The sequence below is a fragment of the Xiphophorus couchianus genome, chromosome 24 (genome assembly GCF_001444195.1).
Source record: "Xiphophorus couchianus chromosome 24, X_couchianus-1.0, whole genome shotgun sequence".
Lineage (NCBI taxonomy): Eukaryota > Metazoa > Chordata > Actinopteri > Cyprinodontiformes > Poeciliidae > Xiphophorus > Xiphophorus couchianus.
In genome coordinates, this window is record NC_040251.1 from 12,063,670 (window position 1) to 12,083,548 (window position 19,879).

A 19,879-nucleotide genomic window follows, 5' to 3' on the forward strand; every position below is an offset into this window, starting at 1 on the left:
GCACAGATAATAAAACAAACAAAAAAACCTAAGCGCTATCTCTGTTGCAACACAGAGACATTAAAAGTTAATTATTATGCAAAAAAACTTTTTTGTTTTTTACTTTTTATGGTCACTTACACACTGAATTTAGGTGTATTTGCTTCTATAATAGTTTTTAGCTTTTATTAAACTGCAGATTATTGAATATTTCCCACTTTCCTGTCACACAATAAGCCTTTAACCTTCACCACCCCCTACTGGCCGTAACGTGAAACTACAGCATGTTTGCACGTCATTGGGAGCGTCAGTTTTCCAATGTTGACAAAGGTCATTGCAGGTCAATAATTAAACAACCCTGACGTCATAAAAACATCACTACGGCTGGTTTTGTAACTCTAGATAGCATTTTAATCTCTTGAGTTTTTCTCCCAAAGACAGAATTAAAAATGGGATAAACTAGTTTTTGGACAGAAAGTCAGATTTTTTTTTTTTGTAGGTTCACTAAATGCATCACAACTAAATCTGTCAATTTTATTCAGTCAGTAAATGCATCACTAAACCATATTATTCATGTTACAGTTTAACTTGCAGCACATTTTTCTTTCCCGGTCAGTGTTTGTCGCTTGTAATCGTTTAAAGATTAGACAGATATGTTTGCACTTGTTCTAGTTCTTACCCATTAAATCAGGATCAGCAGTTCAGACCTCGAAGGAAACCATAAACTGGTTTAGAAGAAGCTGCATCTCGAGCCATAATGCCTGCCAAACTTTACCAGGTTGTAAGGACTGTAAAACTACAGGTTATATAAAAACATTTTAGCTCCAGGTGAATGTTTAAACGCACTTAAAAACATTCTTACTGGGTTGTTAGAAAACTGAAAATGTAAGACTGTATGAAACATTTCCTATCGACATTTAAATTAAACATGTTACATCCAACCAATAGCATGAGACTGTATTTAAAAACATTAATAAATGTCATGTACATCATTAAGTCATTAGTAGTTGTTAAAATATAATTAATTTAAAGTCTGATGTGAATGCCTCAACCAAGATGTTTTATTGATCTGTGAGTTAAGATCAATAAGAAGAAAAACTAAGCTCAGTTTTAAGCTCGAAGGTCAGAAAAATCCCATTGATTGTGAGAAATCAATAACGTCTTGAGATCAAGTCCCCTGAGAAAGGAGCTGGAGTCGATCCAGAGTGAAGCGAGAGGCTGCTATGCTCTGAATAAAGACTCATGTAGTGTAGCAGCATCTGAAAACAAACTGTTTATTTTTATATTTTCCAGATGCTTCGATCTAAAGCAGTCTGCAAAAATAAACTATTACAGATGTCAGCAGTTTTCCAAATCTTATCTTGCTGTTTTTTTTTTACACTTTACTGTCAAATGTTAATATTTTATATATTTTTAATATTTATTTTTATTATTTCTGTCTTTATTGTAACGTGTGCTGCTTCCTTTCTTGGTCAAATGATTCTTGTGAATTTTTATCTGGTGAAGTAAAAGTTTAAAAATAAAAAAAGAGGATCTAGTGATAGTTTGAGGTATTTCTGGAGATATTTAGGTACAAACTCATGATGTAGCCACATACATGTCTTTTATCACTGAAGAGAAACTAAAACACCAATAAAAAAACAGCAGTAAGAAAGTCTCGCTTAACTTTTATAAATTATTTTACTAATAAGTAACAAACTCTTCATTTTTTTTTAATGTAGAATAAATTCTCATTTCGACATGTCCACTTTTCAATTAATCTCTTTGAGTTTCCCCTTTTGAACTAAATTACTGATGTAAATATGTGAATATATTACATTTAGATAGTAACTAGTTTTAAAAATGTGGCTTTAAAACTCTGTTTATGTTCGTCAAAGCTGCTGTTGTGACTTTATTTTAACTGGACAGACATCTGACATAGAGCTTCCACTTTCTAACAAGAAAATGAAGCTTTTTGGGTTAAAAATGTGATCACGCAAAGTAACAGTCAGCATTACGTGCTCAGGAAAAGGTCATGTGTCACACTTCCTCCACATATTCTCTGCTGAATTCAGCTTAATGTTGTCCGTTTTGTTTTTCAGTCAAAACGTCCTCTAATTTTTATATACGTAAAATTCTAACTCTGTCCATTTAGCCATTTTATTGCTTCTCTGAAAAGATTATAGAAACATTGTGAAACATTTTTCACTTTATATTTATGATAAAGTTTAGTGTAAGTTAGCAGCAATGCTTTCTAAATATTATCTGGAGAGAAAAAAAGCTAAAATCAGTAATCTTTTCCATAATCTCTGCCGTGTAATTTGTCTGAAAATATTATAAGCTGATACAGTAGAAACGCTGAGCCTCCATCTTAGTATATACTATAGAAAGCTCTAGATGTAGATTATACAGCTTCATTTCAGATTATATCTAGTGCGTTTTTTATAATTTGTGAAGAAAATCAGAATCAGTACTGGATGTGAGCGCATCCTTAGAGTCTTGAATTCTTCTAAAATTAAGATCCTAAAAAATCCTTAATATATATTTTTAAAATGTCAGTTGGCCTTTAATATACTATTCCCAAGTCTATAAAAGTATTAGTAGAGCCTCCTGCACAACCAGTGAGATAGTAATTCATTGCAGAATTCTTGAATTGAAGCCTCCATACAACTTAATGATAAATCTGACATTTATATAAGTTAGAATGTAATTAAAGGCATCTCAAGTGAAAATATATGTATCTTAATGTGTAGTCAAAAATCAGTTTCAATTTTATGTTAAAACAGCCTGCCATACCTTTAATTTTAATGAATTTAGATGCATCTATATGTTATCTAATGTGCTTTTTAAAATTGTTTTTCTTTAATTTAGAATATGTTTTTGCTTATCTTCAGCTAAGACTGATGAAAAAGTAGGAAAAGCATCATCAAAAATACTTTGACTTTTTCCATTCATCTTTAAAAATTAAGCTATTTCCAGGTTATCGATATAATAATCTATTAAACGTGTCACGCGGTGGCAGAATACACAACAATCTTCACCAGAGACGCATGAATAGAGATTTATGAAAGAAAATGGAGAGAGAAACACAATAATGCAGTACATCACATCGAGTTGGGCCAAAAGAGGTAGCTGATTTCACTTTTCTTTTCAAGCATGATATAAATGCCGGTCTAATTGCATACAATGCCTCTTAGGATATAATTTTAGATAAATACACAATGTTTACAACTCTAAACATTATGCATTTACAAAAGCACCTGTACAAAAACATTTTTGCAAAGCCCACAGCAACACATCTAGATTTATCTGAACACATAAAGACATTCTTATTGCCACGTGGAATGCAGTAAAAATAGAAAAAGAAAAGAAAGAAAGAGAAAAACTGGGATTCTTCTGTACATCTTCTCCAAGCCACGTTTAGCCAAGTATGGTGATGCATGTTAAAGTTTCCTATGTTTTCTATGATACAAAAGGCAGCACACAAAGAGAAACACTCAATAAGTTTGTTATTATACAATCAGCATTTTTAACATTTATAACTGGAAAAAATAATAATTAGTACAATGTACAGTATTTGGATGATTTCTAATGAAAGACCAGGGCCTGAAATGACTAATGAAGAGAATCTAAGTGCTTTCTGAGTAGCTCTTAATGTCTCTGCTCTGGCGCTTTTACGTCTCCTGCTGCTTATGTGCATGTTTGTAGGTGGAAGGTGGAGTGTCTCATGGCATGGCGTTCGGATTAAGGGATTAAAACTAAACAGAGAGAAAATCGGAGGGAGGAAGAAGGAGAAGAACATGACGGAAGAAGCAGCAGAAGCTCAGTTGGAGTACATCTGGCCCTCTGGCGGCTGAGGAAGCTTCATGTTCTCCTTGCACATCATGAGGCGCCGCAGTTCCAGCAGCACCATGCGAATGCTGTAGGAGTTCTGCCACTTGGCCAGCGGGGTCACGGCGTGCATGTCGACCTGCGGAGAGCCAGACGTCAACGAGGTGAAGCTCCAGATCCAATACCGCGACACGCAATGATATCAGGGTTCAATATGCAATAAAACGTCAATAAGTAAAACTCCAGAACCCATTTTTAATTCTTTCTGCCACAGATGTACACTGCAAAAACACAAAATCTCAAAGTACTCTTGGTCTTGTGCAAATATCTTAGTACACTTGAAATAAGACAAAACCAACTTATATGTAACTTTTCAGCAAAACGTGAGCAATTCCTTAAAATTGATAAAAATGTACTAGTTCCACTTATGATAAGATATTTTCCCCACACTATAAGTGACATAATCTGCCAGTGGAACTAGAACTTTTTTAACCAAAATTAAGGGATTATAGACTAAGTTTTCTTATTTTAAATGTACTAAGATATTTGTACAAGAAATTAGACAAAAATACTTGGGAGAAATCTGTGTTTTTTTAGTACACTTTAAAAACAAAATCTTACTTTTGGCGTAGTTTCTAGTGCAAATATCTTAGTACATTTGAAATAAGACAAAACTCTTTTTTTAAGTCAATAAATCCATAATATTGATTGTAAAAAGATATAATTTCACTGGCAGATTAATTCACCTGTAACAAGATTTGTTTCCACAGAATAAGTGAAATAATCTGCCAGTGAAGCTAATACTTTTTCATTAACATTAATGAATGAATGATTTAAAACAAGCTCCTGTATGTTGCTGAAAAGCTACTTATAAGTTAGTTGCTTATTATTTTAAGTGTACTAAAATATTTGCACTAAAAACTAAACCAAAATACTTGGTAAGGTTTTCTGTTTTTGCAGTGTAATGACATTATTATATTTTGCACTGATAATTACAAAATGCGGAGGTTGCTCTTTTTTTTAGAAATTATGTGATAATGTGGCACATTATGCGATAAATGAACAAACTCTGATCATTATTCTTCTAATAACGATCATGTTGTAGATTCTACACTCATTTAAATTGAAACTTTGGTCAATAAAGTCCAAACTTTCAGTCATTTAGTCGCCATTTCAGACTCATAACCAGAATCCTTGTTAACTCACATGTTTACAAATAATTCAAAATGTGTTAAAGGATTTTATAACACTTATTACATAATGCAGTTTTAATGATGTTTTATTACATTTTACAGCCACATCTTATTACATAATGAAGTTATGTTGACGTTTTATGCAATCGACCAACTCAGATTAGCGCTTTTTTTTTTTTACTAAAAGGTTTGGCAAACAGCATTTGTATTAAACCCCCTTTCCTACAACACCACTAAATAAAATCCAATGCAACCATTTTACTTAAAAAGTGTTTTTAGACTCTGCAGCCAGAGTTTCAACAGAATCAAACCTTATTGGTTTGTAAGAATGGCTTAGTCAAAGCTCAGACCACTTTCCACCCAACATGAGTAAACTGGAGTTATTTTACAAAGAATGAGACAAAATTCACATTTCTTCGTGAAAAGCTTGTCACAGAAATGCGGTTTTTCAAAATATAGTCAAGGAATTGAATACAGATGTACACCACACTTTTCAGATTGTCTTTGTACAAAAAAAAGAGTAAAATAATGTATAATCACTCTTAAAATCCACAATTACATGCTGCTTTATGCTGGTCTGTCTCATAATACATTACAGTTTGTCGTTATAACATGAAAAAATGTAAAAAATTAACTTTATAATGAACCAAAATCAGCTTATAAATCATAATAGAGCCATTCAATTTTAAATTATAAACATTTATTTAGGCAAACCATCTTCCATTTCTTTTCCTACAAGCATAAAACTGAAACAGGAATCTCATCACTGCACAACAGACATGGGAAAAAGTCCCTTCTGGTTTTAAACAGCCACTCCTAAAGCAAATACTAAACAAATAATCAAAGATAATCACAGAAGATAACATTCATAGTCATCATAGTTAGTAGCTTTGGGGATTTACATACCACGCCGTTGGACGTGTGCACGCCATTCAAGTTTATCTTGGTCACAAATCTGACAAACGGCGGAGAGTCTGGGTAGCCTGGCCCACATTCAACCTTCAGGTTGTACATCCTGTTTTCATAACTCGTCTGCAGACGGACAGACAGACAGAGAGGTTAGCAGGCCGAGTCTGGAAACTGGAAAAGATGCAACTTCTACCCATATTTAATGTGTAAATACAAACGTTTACTAAGCATATTTATAGTACAATTAAAAACAGTGAACAGCATGTAAACACATTAAAGTAACAATAAACAAAACTTCTTCTGAAGAATCTGTCCAGTAGCTCTGCGATGATTACTGCACTGATCGATTATTCTGATCGTTAATCGGATTAAAGAAAAACTGTTTTTTGCAGACTTTTTATTTTTACACAATATTAGAAATACATTATAAAGCAAATACAATCTTACATTCCTTTTTTCAAATATGAAACTCCATATTTATGTTTGTTTTTTGTGCAACTAATTTAATACATTTTTTCAGAAACTTTCTGAGATTAATCTCAACATTTCTGATTTTTTGGGTGGAAATTTACTCCTTTTTTTCCTATTTACAATGGTAGTTAAATGAAGACTGAACTAGATCCTGTTTTTATTGCTGATAATAGATTAAATATTTTATCAGTTTTAATAAATTGAGGTCAAAATAAAACAAACAGGATGCTTTTCATTTAACAAAAAAGAAAAGGTGCAAAAACCATTTGAGGTTTTGGATCTACAATCCTTTTCCTACATTAAAATCTGATAATTTAATTAAAATAGTTCAGGCTTAGTTTAAAAAATAACATTTTTGGTGATTTTACTTACTAGAAATGATATTTGCTTGGCCTGTGATTACATCTGATGTGGTTTAAACTCAGAGACCTAAGGATAAAAACTCTGCCACCGTTTAGAGGAAAGCTGGTCTTAATTCTCCTCCATGATCTGCTCTCTGAAGCTCCATGTTCAGCTCAAACCTCCCACCTTTCCTGTCATACAGCACTGCATTAACCTTTAACCTCTGCTGCTTAATGCCTTACGAGGCCGTTAGGTGTTGAAACGGCGCCACTAACCCTCGGAGGGCCGAGGATCACGCCTCTCCACCGTGTCAGGGTCATGTCCTCGTCGTCCTCCAGGCCCCAGCTCACCGTTCCGTCTCCCACACCCTTCTGACCCTCTTCCAGCTCCTCCAAAAGTCGGAAGTTGCGGGGAACTTTAACGCCTGTTTGTGAAAAAAGAAAAAAAGGTGTAAATACGTCTCGTTTAAACTGTTTGTTGACAAGACGCTGAGTTACTGCAATAAAACGTGAAGTTAATGCAATTTGGTATTCAATCAAGTATTCTGACAATTAATTGATTGATCAGATTTTAAAAACTGGCACATTCTCCATATTTTTCATTTAAACCTTTTATACGGTATTACGAATACACTAAAATATGTAATACTATTCCTTTTTAAATAGGAAAATAAACATTTTATTGCCTGAAATGCAGTAACATAACATTCCTTAAGTGGATCCTTTGTAGCTCATCAACATGTGTAAGGTTCAGCTCTTTCTACTTGCCTGAAAGAGTCAAACTTTTCAGCTTGTATTCATTTTTGTTTCCTCCTAAAAATATATACTGCTGCTTGCTGCTTTGGGTGAAATTAAATAAAAACCCATAGGCCATAATAATAATTATTATCCTTGATCTTTTCAAGGAAATAAAATGACGGATATAAAGTTCATGCTTTATTTTGAAAAGCATCAGGCTAATTGATTATATATTCATATAATCCCACGTTCAGTACAGTACAGTGATCTGTTGACTGTTTTATAACTAACTAATTGAATAGCAAAAAGTGATTATAGGAGATTTTTTTTTTTTTACCAAGTGAAGCTGAATCTGACCCTCGAGGAGATTTGGAGGATTTTATTAAAAGTGCTTTGATGCCAATCTAGTGATTTGACTATTAAATAGGTATCAAAGCACTTCTGTGAATTAGATGTGGTTTTCCCTTATCAATAAATAAGAATTAATGTGCAACACTTTAAGCTTCATCTGCTATATTTGGAGTCTCCAGGTGGCTCTTTGATCATCTAAAATGGTAAAATGTCGCCCTGTTTTTGTTCCATTCTTTTGTCCTGTGCCTTCCTGGTGAATGTGGCCTACAACCACCGCTGTTTTGATTTACTGTGGCGGTCCCGCCGATTTACACGGCGGTCCCGCCGCCGTGCTGCTGCATCATTTGGCCTCTGCAGTGAGACGGAGGCAGAGCTGCGCCCTCCGAACAAACACAGCCACGTTTCCAGCCCACCGGCATCGGCACAGCCTGGGCCACCGCAGCAGGTCCCGTCGCTGCTGACCGTAAACACGCCTGGATGCGCCAACACCAACAATCAGCGAGGGGACAAACCCCGGCCGGTGACATCCGTTTTCAGCGTCGGTTAATATCGCAATGTTGCAAATAAGTACGCGGAGGGAACGCGGTCCCAGTAGGCGACATTTGGCTTTAGAGGCTCACATTGCTAAGCTAAATTATATGAACAATAAAGTCACTAACTGACAGTACAGAAATTCTTTCGCCAATCCTGCAAGATCGGTTATTTAAACTTTAAATTTAGGTTAGCTTAGCTGCTGCCATCGCTTCCTATTCATTCTTTGGGGCTTTTATTTCGCGTTTATCTTTTCTAAAACACACCTCCACCTTTTGCTACATAGTTAGTATCGATTCAAAACTCATTGGTTATGAAGATGTATACATTAGCGAATTAGAAAAGGCAATCTTTGGGTGATTAAAGATGTTTTTTCATCATTTACCTGATCCGGTGGCGACCGCCATCTTGTCGCTACGCAGCGGGAACGCGCACGTGCCCAGTCGTGCGCGCACGTTGTAGTTGTATTGCTTCTTCTTTGCTTCCTCCTAAAAAAAGGCTTACTGCTTTATTTAATAATTAAATAAAACCCAGAGGCCATAATAAAAAATATCTTCCTTGATCTTTTCAAGGAAATAAAATGATGGAGATAAAGTCCATGCTTTATTTTGAAATACATCAAGTTAATTGATTATATATTCATATAGGCTAATCAATGTGAGGTGAATAAGAGCTGTGACAGATTGGTTAATAGTAAATGTAAAAAATAACAGCGAGGAACAACAGCTGCTGCTCTCCAGTGTTACACCAGCTGCGTTTTAATTATTAATAGGTCTATTATTCGACTTCTAGGATGTGCAGAGACAGTGATACAACTAATGTTGTTTACAGGTCCCTGTTTTAAAAATTCAACATACTCTTAAATAGAGTTTCAACCTCTTCATGGTTGATTTTTTACTTTAATTTAAAAAGTAAAACACGTATATTCATTATACAGTTGTATATTTTAAGCCTTTTTCAGTTAATTTAGATCAAATGCGTCAAAATTAATGCCTGTGATCCAAATCTGGCTACATAGTTAGTATCGATTCAAAAATCATTGGTTATGAAGATGTTTCTCTGGCCCCCTGGACTGCAAAGAACCACAGAAATAGAACTTCAAAATAATAGTTGTGTAATTTTAATCAAATTAAGTGAGTTTTTGTTTGTACAAATTACTTAGATGCTAAATATAAAATTTCTAGAGATCCTCATTGAATGCAGAGAAAGCTACAATATTCTAACAGTAGTTTTAGCTAATAATTTCTGCCACAAATAATTTCTGTCCTCTTTGAGGACATTCATGCTTCTTGATGTGACCTAAAATTAAACTGAGTTTCACACCCCTGATTTACATTATGTGTTGCACCAAATGAAGTGTAAAATTTCAGTTTCTCAGAAAATTGGAGCAGGTTAATTTCATAGTAAGTAATAAAATAAAAAACAGAGCTTATGCATTTATTAAACTTGGCTTATAAAATGATTTTTTAAAACGAAAGTTCTTGTTTTTATTGCTGAGAGTAGCTTAAAAGCTTTTAAAAAACTGAAAAAATTGCAAAAAATTTAGGAAACTCTCCATTGACAAAAAAATTGCCACTTTGCTTCAATAAAAAATATTGCATGTTTATTTTATTGCTGAGTAGATTAAAAATTACAACAATAATTTGCATTTTAATTTGGAAAAACAGGACAGCTTTTCAACTATGTGAAATTTATTTTCAAATAAATTTGTGACTGCCCAATTTTGCATAAAAATGGGATGCCACTGAATTAGACGGTGAATTAAACTTTTATTGATATTTTAATACTTTTCAGATGTATGGTTAAAGTATCCAACGTCTTCAAGGCAAAGAACACACACAAAAAAGTTGGTGTTTGTTAGTTTATTTATAAATACAGGTTAATATGTACATTATAAGCCTCCCATAAGGAAGACAACAAAAAGGCATCAAGGCATTATTCTGATATCTAAGCTTTATCTCCAAGGGCATCCGACCAACACCGACATCCATGTGGGTTCCAACTCAGAGAGAAATGAGTCATATGACAGGCAAAATAAAGTCACTCAGACCGTTTTCTCCAACAACGGTGGCAACATTTACTGTAAATCCTTAAGGAAAGCATAAGGCAATTAATTTGAAAAACCTAGGACTCATTATGACTAGCTCATTAACTTCCAGAAATCAAGGTTATATCATCTTTATATGGTGTGTAAATACACCTCTGATCCATTTCTGATCGTTCAGTCCTCCGAAATGGAAACGAAAACTAATTATACCTTCATAACAAACAGACAGAAGATATTTGTATTGATTCACGGCCACAAAACAACCAGGAATGCGTCAGTCAACTGCCTGCTTTACCCAACAAAATCTGTCTCAACTCAAATTTGTTTTAATATTTCAAATGATATCCTTAACTCTTGTAATGGAGTGGTTGTTTTTACCCACACAAGAAAACCCCACTAAAGTATTTAAATGGCTCTAACAACAATCCTGAGAGCACTTGGAGAGAACATTTATGCGCAATAAATCGATAACAAAAGCACCTAAAGCCAAGAGAGAAAGTGGTTTGGGTTCCCGTTCAGCTCACCACAAATCCTCAGTTCAAAGTTCTCTGTCATACGAGTCTTTATTACCAATGAATGAGTCTCTTTAAGCCTTTTCTATCAATAACCAATAGTCATTATCCTATATCTTACGGATTTATAAGAAGCACAAGACATCCTTAAAACTGCACTGCAAAACCACAAAATCTTATATTTTTGGTCTAGTTTCTGGTGCAACTATCTTACTACGCTTGAAATCAACATTATGCTCAGTGATGTAGTCAGTAACTAATAGTCCTTTTAATTACCTTATATTTAGCAGAGCCTGTTTAAGTGACTTGGTGGCAGAAAGTTCATGAGGTTTGATTTTAGTATTTCTGTTGGGGTTTTTTTGTTTGTTTTTTCAAGTTTTCTTCTGGTGATCCGGACAGTACTGCCCTGTTTTGTACTGCCGGGAAGCCAGATGCGTTCTAGAGGAGGACGGGTGTAAAGCGAACCCGATCTCACAAAATGACAGCTGCTCTGGGTAGGCCTGTCGCAATAAGCAATAAATCAATTAATTGCATGATAAATTAAAACAAGCTCATTTCTCCTTTCTCTGATAAAAGACTCCAGTCTGGTGTTTTTGTCTCAACTAGCCTGTTTCTTTGAAGGACAATTTTGTTTACGGAGAGACTTTGTAATTTATTTTATTTTTCTTATTTTGGATATTCAAAATGTCCTCCAGGTCCAGTGTTAAATGTTCAATAGAAATTAAAGTTTATTGATCTTTGAGGATGTATTCTTGCATTACCATTATATTACTTCAAAATGGTCTCAAAACAACAATATTATCTTCTATCGCAATAACGTCTGGGACAATTTATCGTCCAGTAAAAGTTGTTATTGTAACGGGCTTGTCTCTGGAAAATCGGAGATTTACTTTTGATGAAGTAAAGTCTGCTTTGTGAGCATTAAGAAAAGTTGTATTTTTGAGAACTTTTATCCGTGAATTTAATAATCTCAGGTCCAGGAGAAGACATTACTTAACACGTGTGTTGGGTCGTTAATGAAGGAGTCGTTCCGTCTCCAGTTGTTCCTGATATGCAGCGGGTTGCATCCTTATCAAACGTCCATGAGCCCGTTCTTCTGAAGCGGTGATCACATTGTTGATAAAATGAAAGAGGTTTGCAGTGAGTAGCTTTGTCCCATATTTATTAAGACATCGTCTGCCTCGTCCGAAGAGATGACAACGGTCTCAGAATATCCTGTGGTTGTCAATGAAGGTCAGAACGAGCGTTTAGCAGCCATCTGTTTATCATGAGCAATCTGGAGTATTTCAAATCCCCCCATCGAGCTGATGGTATGGGACCACTGAGAAACGACTCCAGTTTTAGTTTCCCAATAGCGTTCAGAAGAATGGTAAAGACTTTTGTTTGTCCAGATCAGAGAGAGTATTTTCTATGTTATATCAGACACTATCTGTGGGGAACGAGTATTTTCATTCTTTTACTATTGGAAAAATGACCAAATGCATTCATTGATCATCTCTGGCAATATGCAATTTTGGCACATATTGAGATTTCTTGGTGTTCACTTTGGGGGCTGAATGCGTTTGTCTTGCCTCACAGCTCGTGTTGGTGTTTGAAGGTGATGTTTATTTTTCTTTGGTGCAGTCGGTGTTAAAGTGTTGATGATGGGGGAATATTTCAGCTCAAAGCTGATCACGCTGATTAATATTCTCATCTGATTCGAAGTGTGAGAATTTATGTTTTCAGTTTAGCTCCCAAAGAGTTTCTGGGTGAGGTTTGTGAGAAACTCTCCGTTTGTTTTGAAGAAGAGTTGCTTCATTTCCAGTCCAGCCGCTGAATCTTCATTTCTACTGACTGAAGTCTTTGTGTAACACTGAGCTGGTCATTGTTTTGAGTTATTCATTGAGCTGAACCAGGGTTGTTCTTGGTATTCCTCTCCAGAGCATGAATCTTTACTTCTACAGACTGAAGTCTGTGTGTAATATTTCTGATGTCCCCTTTGTCAGCCAGAGACATTTTGCTCTGGTTCACCTTGAAAGTGGAAAAAAATAAAGCAAAAGAAATCCCGCAGTCCTTAGATTTGAAGTAATCCAGTTAAGACATCAATAATGTAAGTGCAACTATTAAAACTGGGTGTATAAAGTAACTTTAACAGGCAAAGCTATCAATAAGGAAGTGAGAGAGCAGCTGTCAGTTTCAGACTTTGATTTTGACTTTGTATTTTGATTATTTAGTAGCTCACTGGTTCTCCCTCTGTAACAGATTCATCCATTTATTAAACTACTAGTAAATATGGCTGTTTTTAGAAGGAAAGATAGGAATTTCGTAATTCTTGACAAAAAAAATAAACAAAAAACATATTTGTGCCTCACTTCGTTTCCACTTATCCTATAAAACTATCAAAAAGTGTGCAAACCCAAATGTGCAAGTAGAGAGCAAATGTAACAGCTACTTGAAATCTGATCACAAGCTATCAACAATGGTATCGCCTCCAGAGAGATCCTATGTAACTGACTGATTCTAGGACGTTCATATCAAATTCGATTCTTTAGAGCTTCTTCATTCAACAGAAAATAAAGCGGTGACGAGTAAAAGTGTGAATACAAGCTCTCCTGATCAAGTGTGTGATCATTCTCCAAAGCGCTGGTTCAGATCAGAGTAATAGTCTCACCTCCTTTGGAAAGTGATACATTATTTGCAAAAACCATTAAAAAAATGATGACCTGTGTTAGAAATAAAAAGCTTATAACATATTGCAGTTTAGATAATGTATCAGTGTAGAAAAGCTATAAAATAAAATCCCAGAAACAGAGCCCTCGCAAAAATGTGCAAGACTTAAAGCTATGGCATCAGAAACGGTTAGCCGTTCATCTTGTGAACTGCAGTTTTTAAGTGAGGCAAGAAAACACAACGTGAAGCCTGGGCAGAGCCAGGGGTTGCTGAGGTAGGATGCAGTTAGCCTTCAGAGTTATTTCATTTCTTAGCCCATTTTAAGTCGTCTGCTCTGGGTTTCTCTCCCGTCACGCCCTGGATGAGATCCTCCAAGGTTCTCCAGAAACCGAGCCTCTCCAGAGGATAGTTTAACCAACCTGGACAGAGGAGAGAGAGAGAAAATCAACTTCACTGGGAAAAAAAAAAAAAGATTTTAGTGCTCCATCAGACTGCCTCGGAATAAAACCCAACGATTATCATGCAAATATTATGTTCACTACATCCATGAATAGCCCTACAAAAAATGCTTATAACTTCCTATTTTTAATAGTTCAAACAGCAAATGTACCTCAATAAATAGGTTTCACAATAAATCTGGAATACATATATTGAGAAAGACATATGATAATATCAATAGATAATACGCCTGATAGATTATTCACTAATTTCAGGGTAAGCAAGACTGGTGGTATCAAGTAACTGACTCTCTTTGGTTACCTAGCAACAATGTCAAGTAACTTGTGGTTACCTAGCAACGATCTGTTCAGTAACTTGCACATCAGCAGTTTTAGGTTTTGCCACTTTGCCTCCTAACTGCTTTAAATGTTTAATGCAATTGATCGCATTCTCTTTTTTTTCCTAGTAAAATTTTTTTAAAAAGCTGGAACCTTTGTATTGTGTTTCTGGTACGCCTGCAAATCTTACGCACAAGCAGCAAACAGTAATGGACGACAAAGGAGTTCTTTTGGCCCACTGAGGGTTAATTTTAAAAACAATCTGATGGGAAAGCAAAAAGGCCTTTTGGATTTGAGATTGCTTATTTTGTCAATATATGGTTTACAATTAAAATGTCATTGTGATTGATTACAGACCCTGAAACTAACTCAATTAAAATTTTTAATTGTGTCACAACACTAAGAAATTTGAGTCTCAACATTTTTATAAAGATTACCATATATGTAATCTTTCTTTTAACTTTATAAAATTAATTGCATAACAAAGTTCAGTTCTCACCAAACCAAGAAATATTCAGAACTTTTAACTCCTCTTGTATCCACTTTTACACCAGCAACACTGAACTAACTCTGATCTCCATTTGTCAAAGACATTGAAAAGTCATCAAAATATTAATTTCCCCCATCCTGCATGTGGCAGATGGTAGGTTTCACTACATTTAAATGTGTCTGTAACAAATAGAAAACAATAAAAGATAAGATTTTGAAGGGATTTGAACACCAGGGAATGAAACAAGGAAAAAAGATTTCAAAGGTGAATTAATAAAAAACATTCAGAATGGAGGCCAATGATACAGAATCAGGCATTTAGTTTAAAAAGAATATATGGAAAACTTGAGGAAATAAAGGGAAATTTTTATCCTAAATACACACTTTGACCAAATTGTGTATTTTTCCCCCCATTAAAACAGCCACATTTGTAGTAATAAAAAATGTTTTAAATCGGCCTGTCATGATAAGTTTCTGGGGCAATAAGTTGTCCCAGATGATCGCTACAAATGATAATGTTGTGTTCTTGAGACTATTTTCAAGTAATATAATAATAAATGGCATAATTATGCTAGATTAAATTTGCTTTAAGTTTGTAAAGAAAACTAAACACTGAAACTGGAAGATATTTTAAATAACCAAAATAAAACAACCAAAAACAATAAATAAAATGTCAATAAAAACCACACATGACTGAAAACATAAATGACATGGATTATGAAGTCTTCTACCCTTCAATAAATATTAAATCAGAATTGAAATGATCCATTTAATTTTAATTTATTATGTGGTTAACTGATTTGTTCATTACAGGCTTCGTTCTGGGACTCGGCCGGCAGAGACGAACCTGTGGTGATGCAGAAATACGTCTCATGAGGGGAGACGTGATGGATGCGGTGGTGCTTGCGAGGAAGGATGACGTGGCAGTCCTGCAGGAACACCACCCAGCGAGGAAGGCCAAAGTACGTGTGCGACCACTTGTGGATCTGGTTGGTGAGCGTCACAAAGATGGCCAGCGCGTACAAGTAGCAGTACCACGGGTAGATGTGGTAAATGTCCGCTGCAGTCACAGAAAAACCGAGACGATTCATGTTTACCGTCCGTTGAGTTCTGCCTGCGCTAATATTTTCAGACAAAATGTAATTTTTGTTGGTAGAAACGCTCACCGGGGGACAGCATGAGAAAGTTGAAGGCCATGTTTGCAAGAGGGACGATGGTCAGCATGCAGTTGTCACCGTTTGTCTCGATGAAGTCGTGACGGGTGATGGCTGTGGGGTCGATGTGGTGCTCTCTGAACGGGCGAATAAACGCCTTCAGGAGGGAAAATATCCGGCTAGTTAGTGAAAACCTCAACAGAAAACACAAAATCTTACCAAGCAGCTTCTAGTGAAAAAATCTTAGTACACTTGAAATGAGAAAACTAATTTATAGGTAACTTTCCAGAGCTTGTTTAACTAAATAATTTCTTAATATTGTTTTTTTTTTTTAAAGTACTAGTTCCTCTTGCAGATTATTTCACTTATAACATGGGGAAAACATCTTGTTATAACTACTACCATTTAAAAACCTGTATTATGGATTTATTGACATAAAAAAAATCTCATATCTTGCTGAAAAGTTCCTTGTAAGTTTTGTCTTATTTCAAGACATTTGTTCCAGAACTTGCACCAAAAATACTTAAAAAAATTTTGTGATTTTGAATTGTCCTACAAAAACATTTTTTCCTGTTATAAGTGAAATAGTCTGACAATAGAACTACAACTATTTATAATAAATATTAAGGAGTTATTGACAAACTCGTATATCTTGCTGAAAAGTTAATTAAAAGTTGGTTTTTAACAGAGCGAAGCCACATATTTACAGACAAAAGTAGTTTGTTTCTTTCTTTTGTTTTTAAATGCAAACATTTTTGCACATTTTTGGCTCATTTACTCATCTAAGAATGCTGTTCTTTAAGGAAAAGCGTCCTTTTTTTGGAGTCTGTGTACACCAGTTAATGATTAATCCATTACTAAATTCGTTGGCAATTATTTTAACAATCGATTAATTGTTTTAGCTCTGGTGGAAACCCTGAGATCTTACCTTTCCAAAGATGGGCAGATCCACTGATCCCCATGTGTCGGCCCCCCAGTGTACGAGTCCCGACGCGAAGTCAGCGGTGAGTATTCCTGCCACTGAGGAAGAAGTTATGATCAGAAAAAAAAACTAATAAAAACATCCACACCTTGTGTAATTCTGGATTCAGAGCTTACCGATGCCCAGCTGTATGTACCACATGTGTCCCAGATGGAAATTGGTAAGAAGGTGAATTAAGTTGAAGGCCATGAGAGAGAAGCAGAGGATGACGCTGATCCATTCTTGACATCTTTTGCCTGCCAGGAAATACAGAAACAAAATTGACTAAATGAAGAAAGAGCGAAATGTTCCTGATTAGATTAACAGTCCAAACGAGTTTCCAGCTCTTCTCTGATTCACTGACCTACTTGTGATAACGTGTCGTCCAAAAATAAAACTTTCAAAGGTTAAACTTATCAGATTCCTGCTTAAAGTGGCAACAACGAATTTTATTTTATTTCACTGGAATTTATGTGATAACAACTTGTTTCTTTTTTTTTTTTTTTATCCATTCACATTTGCAAAACAACTTAAGATCATATGGATTGAATATTGAGCAGTTTTCAAGACCTGCCACAAATTCTCAATCATATTTGGGTCTGGACTTCAACTAGGCCGTTTCAACACACTTCAGGTCTATTTTGCACGTAGACCTGCCACAATGACATTTTGTTGGACAATAAATTGTCCTGGAAGTTATTGCGATAAACAATAATTTTGTTGTTTTGAGAGCAATTTAAATATCCAAAATAAATAAAACTGAAAACATAAAATAAATTATGAAGTCTCTGTAAACAGATTTGTCCTTCAAGAAAAATAAATAAAATAAAAAGAACAAATAAATGGTCTAGTTGAGACCAAAGAACCAGACTTAAGATTTTTGTCATCTAGTTTTTGGTGGAAAGAGAAAATAATAAATCATGCAAATTTAAATTAATGAGCTTGATTTAATTTATCGTGCGATTTATTGCTTTTTGCGACATGTCTGCATACACTTAAATAAATGTAATTTGATTGTGTCTCCAGTCTTACTGCACACCTGAAATGAAAGGCTGATGAACAGAAATCCAATCATTTGGTGTTCTGGAGACGAAACGCATCGAAACCATGAAAGACGGCAACACTGATCTAAACCAGTCCACTATGGATCTGGTTGTATGTTTAGTCTCGAGGCTCTTAAAGGGCCGACATGTAAAAAAATATATATGTACATTTTTAGCTTTTCCTCATTTTATAATGTTATTCCTTTATCAAAAACAAACCTGGAGTTTTGCTTTGGTTTTTTCATGCATGTTTGAGTGATCTTTTTAATCACCCGTGGCAACCAGTCAACTGTGCAAAACGCTTGTTTTCACCAAGCCTTTTTACACAAAACTGGAGTTTCCAAGCTGAGCTACCGCCTCACAGAGCAAGCCTTCCCCACTCAGCTCCTCCAGACTAGCAGCAGCAACTAGCAAACACCTGGAGGAGCTGAGAGTCTGCAGAGCTCAAACAAACTATTTCTCAGCCTAACACTCCTAAGAAAGTTGGTAAACGGCTTAATGGAGTAGCTAAAGGTTGTGTCGGAAAGAGCAGGAGCTTCTTAAAGAGACAAAGGCCCAATTTCAAGCCATTAAATTGTGATTTCTTTTAAGTTAGTTTTGATATACAGACTATTTATAAATGATGGCAACATAGGTACCTGTAAAATGCATAATGCTGCCCCTTTAGAAAGAGTTTCTACAAGGATCTAGACAGACCCAGTGTCATCCCCCCTCTCTAAAATTCCCACCATGGTTTTTTTGTCTCTTGCCACTCTCCCAAAAAAAAAAAAATCAACATTTATATAGTTTACAGCTAATGTATGCTCTGTCAACAAACCGTTTCCTAACCTACCTCTGCATTAAGCTTCACTTTTGAAGGTAACTGGCTGAGATGGATTTCATTTAGAGGCTTAAGAGTAAGGAAGGCTGAATATAAATGATTTTGTAGATCTATGATATAATAACCAGATAAAATACACTCGCATTTCTGGTCGTGACAAGACAAATCAAGAAGATGAAGGGAGGAGAAAACCCTAACCTATTTACAATATAAATAAAATTATCTTAAAAAGGACACAGGAAGGAAAAGGTCTGTTTATCGCACACAACCAAATTAGTCATATGCTGGCTGGTCTGAACAGAGCACGAACCATTACATTTGTATAAAGGGTGTGGAGGATTTACTTTGTGAATCAAGTCCAACCTGTACTGTAATACGAGGAATCCTGACATAGTTTAAGAGCTTAATGTTTTTAGGTCACGGTCTGCACGTCAACCCTGTTGGAGAAAAGATTCCCATAACCTCAGTGCTGAAAATGTTAACGCTGAACACAAACTCCACACAAATGTAACCGGTCTCACATGATCCCTATTGTGTAACAAAAGCATTGTGGCTCGGACAAAACACAGAGGCAGGAGCAGCCGCCGACTGGTTCCGGTCATCAAAGGCATTTCTGTTGTCGCTCGCACAGCAATTTGTTAGGTTTTCATCGGAGTTTGTTTGCTGGTGACTAACTAGGCAGCCAGTCGTTATATATCACACCCTCTTCTTCAGCTCTCAAGCTGGCAGCACCAGACCCACAAACGGCGCTGATCGACTCACCTGGCGAGTACAGACTAGCCAGTTCACGGGCACCGGCGTGCTGTGAGCCCCATCGGACCGCGCCCCGACCCGGACCCTGCGGCTGTGGGGTCTCCGCTGCCACTCCACACCCGTCCTCGGTGACGATACTCGCCATTTCTTTCCTCTGTGGGCCCGGCCCCTTTCGGTCCTTCCACTCACAGCACCGGGAACCAAAGGAATCGTGAACGTCTCATCCGACGGAAATGGCAATGTTTTCAACCAATCAGACACAAATCGATGAGCGCAAGAGCCAATGGCAGCGCGAGAAAATGTTTCCGTAATTTTAGAGCAACCAATAGGGAGGCATATTGAGAGTATTTCA

The 19,879-nt window shown here is 35.8% G+C and overlaps 2 protein-coding genes across 3 annotated transcripts; both read right to left on the minus strand.

Moving 5' to 3' along the window:
• Positions 1–3,003: 3,003 nt before the first annotated feature.
• LOC114140352 (ubiquitin-conjugating enzyme E2 variant 1) lies at positions 3,004–8,821 on the minus strand. Of its 2 annotated transcripts, none has more exons than XM_028010148.1 (4): positions 8,709–8,821; positions 6,980–7,128; positions 5,889–6,014; positions 3,004–3,928 (listed from the first exon to the last, which is right to left on the minus strand). In XM_028010148.1, exons 1-4 carry the CDS (start codon positions 8,728–8,730, stop codon positions 3,782–3,784), a joined length of 444 nt encoding a protein of 147 aa, XP_027865949.1. In that variant the 5' UTR covers positions 8,731–8,821; the 3' UTR covers positions 3,004–3,781. The 2 variants fall into 2 exon arrangements, with proteins under 2 accessions (XP_027865949.1, XP_027865948.1); XM_028010147.1 differs by having other exon boundaries at positions 6,947–7,128.
• A 1,349-nt stretch (positions 8,822–10,170) lies between these two features.
• Positions 10,171–19,744, minus strand: peds1 (plasmanylethanolamine desaturase 1). The gene is made up of 6 exons (XM_028010146.1): positions 19,537–19,744; positions 17,049–17,168; positions 16,879–16,970; positions 15,963–16,107; positions 15,644–15,856; positions 10,171–13,950 (listed from the first exon to the last, which is right to left on the minus strand). The coding sequence occupies exons 1-6, from the start codon at positions 19,670–19,672 to the stop codon at positions 13,835–13,837; spliced, it is 822 nt and encodes a 273-aa protein (XP_027865947.1). The 5' UTR covers positions 19,673–19,744; the 3' UTR covers positions 10,171–13,834.
• Between the last annotated feature and the right edge of the window lie 135 nt (positions 19,745–19,879).

Coding starts and splice junctions, on each gene's coding strand:
- LOC114140352 (XM_028010147.1), bottom strand. CDS start 8,730: ATGGCGGTCGCCACCGGATCAG. Junction 7,129..8,708: donor GGCGGTCGCCACCGGATCAG/GTAAATGATGAA, acceptor TTTCACAAACAG/GCGTTAAAGTTCCCCGCAAC. Junction 6,015..6,946: donor TTTCAACACCTAACGGCCTC/GTAAGGCATTAA, acceptor GTCCGTCTGCAG/ACGAGTTATGAAAACAGGAT.
- peds1 (XM_028010146.1), bottom strand. CDS start 19,672: ATGGCGAGTATCGTCACCGAGGACGGGTGTGGAGTGGCAGCGGAGACC. Junction 17,169..19,536: donor GGCTAGTCTGTACTCGCCAG/GTGAGTCGATCA, acceptor ATTTCCTGGCAG/GCAAAAGATGTCAAGAATGG. Junction 16,108..16,878: donor ATCTGCCCATCTTTGGAAAG/GTAAGATCTCAG, acceptor TCCCTCCTGAAG/GCGTTTATTCGCCCGTTCAG.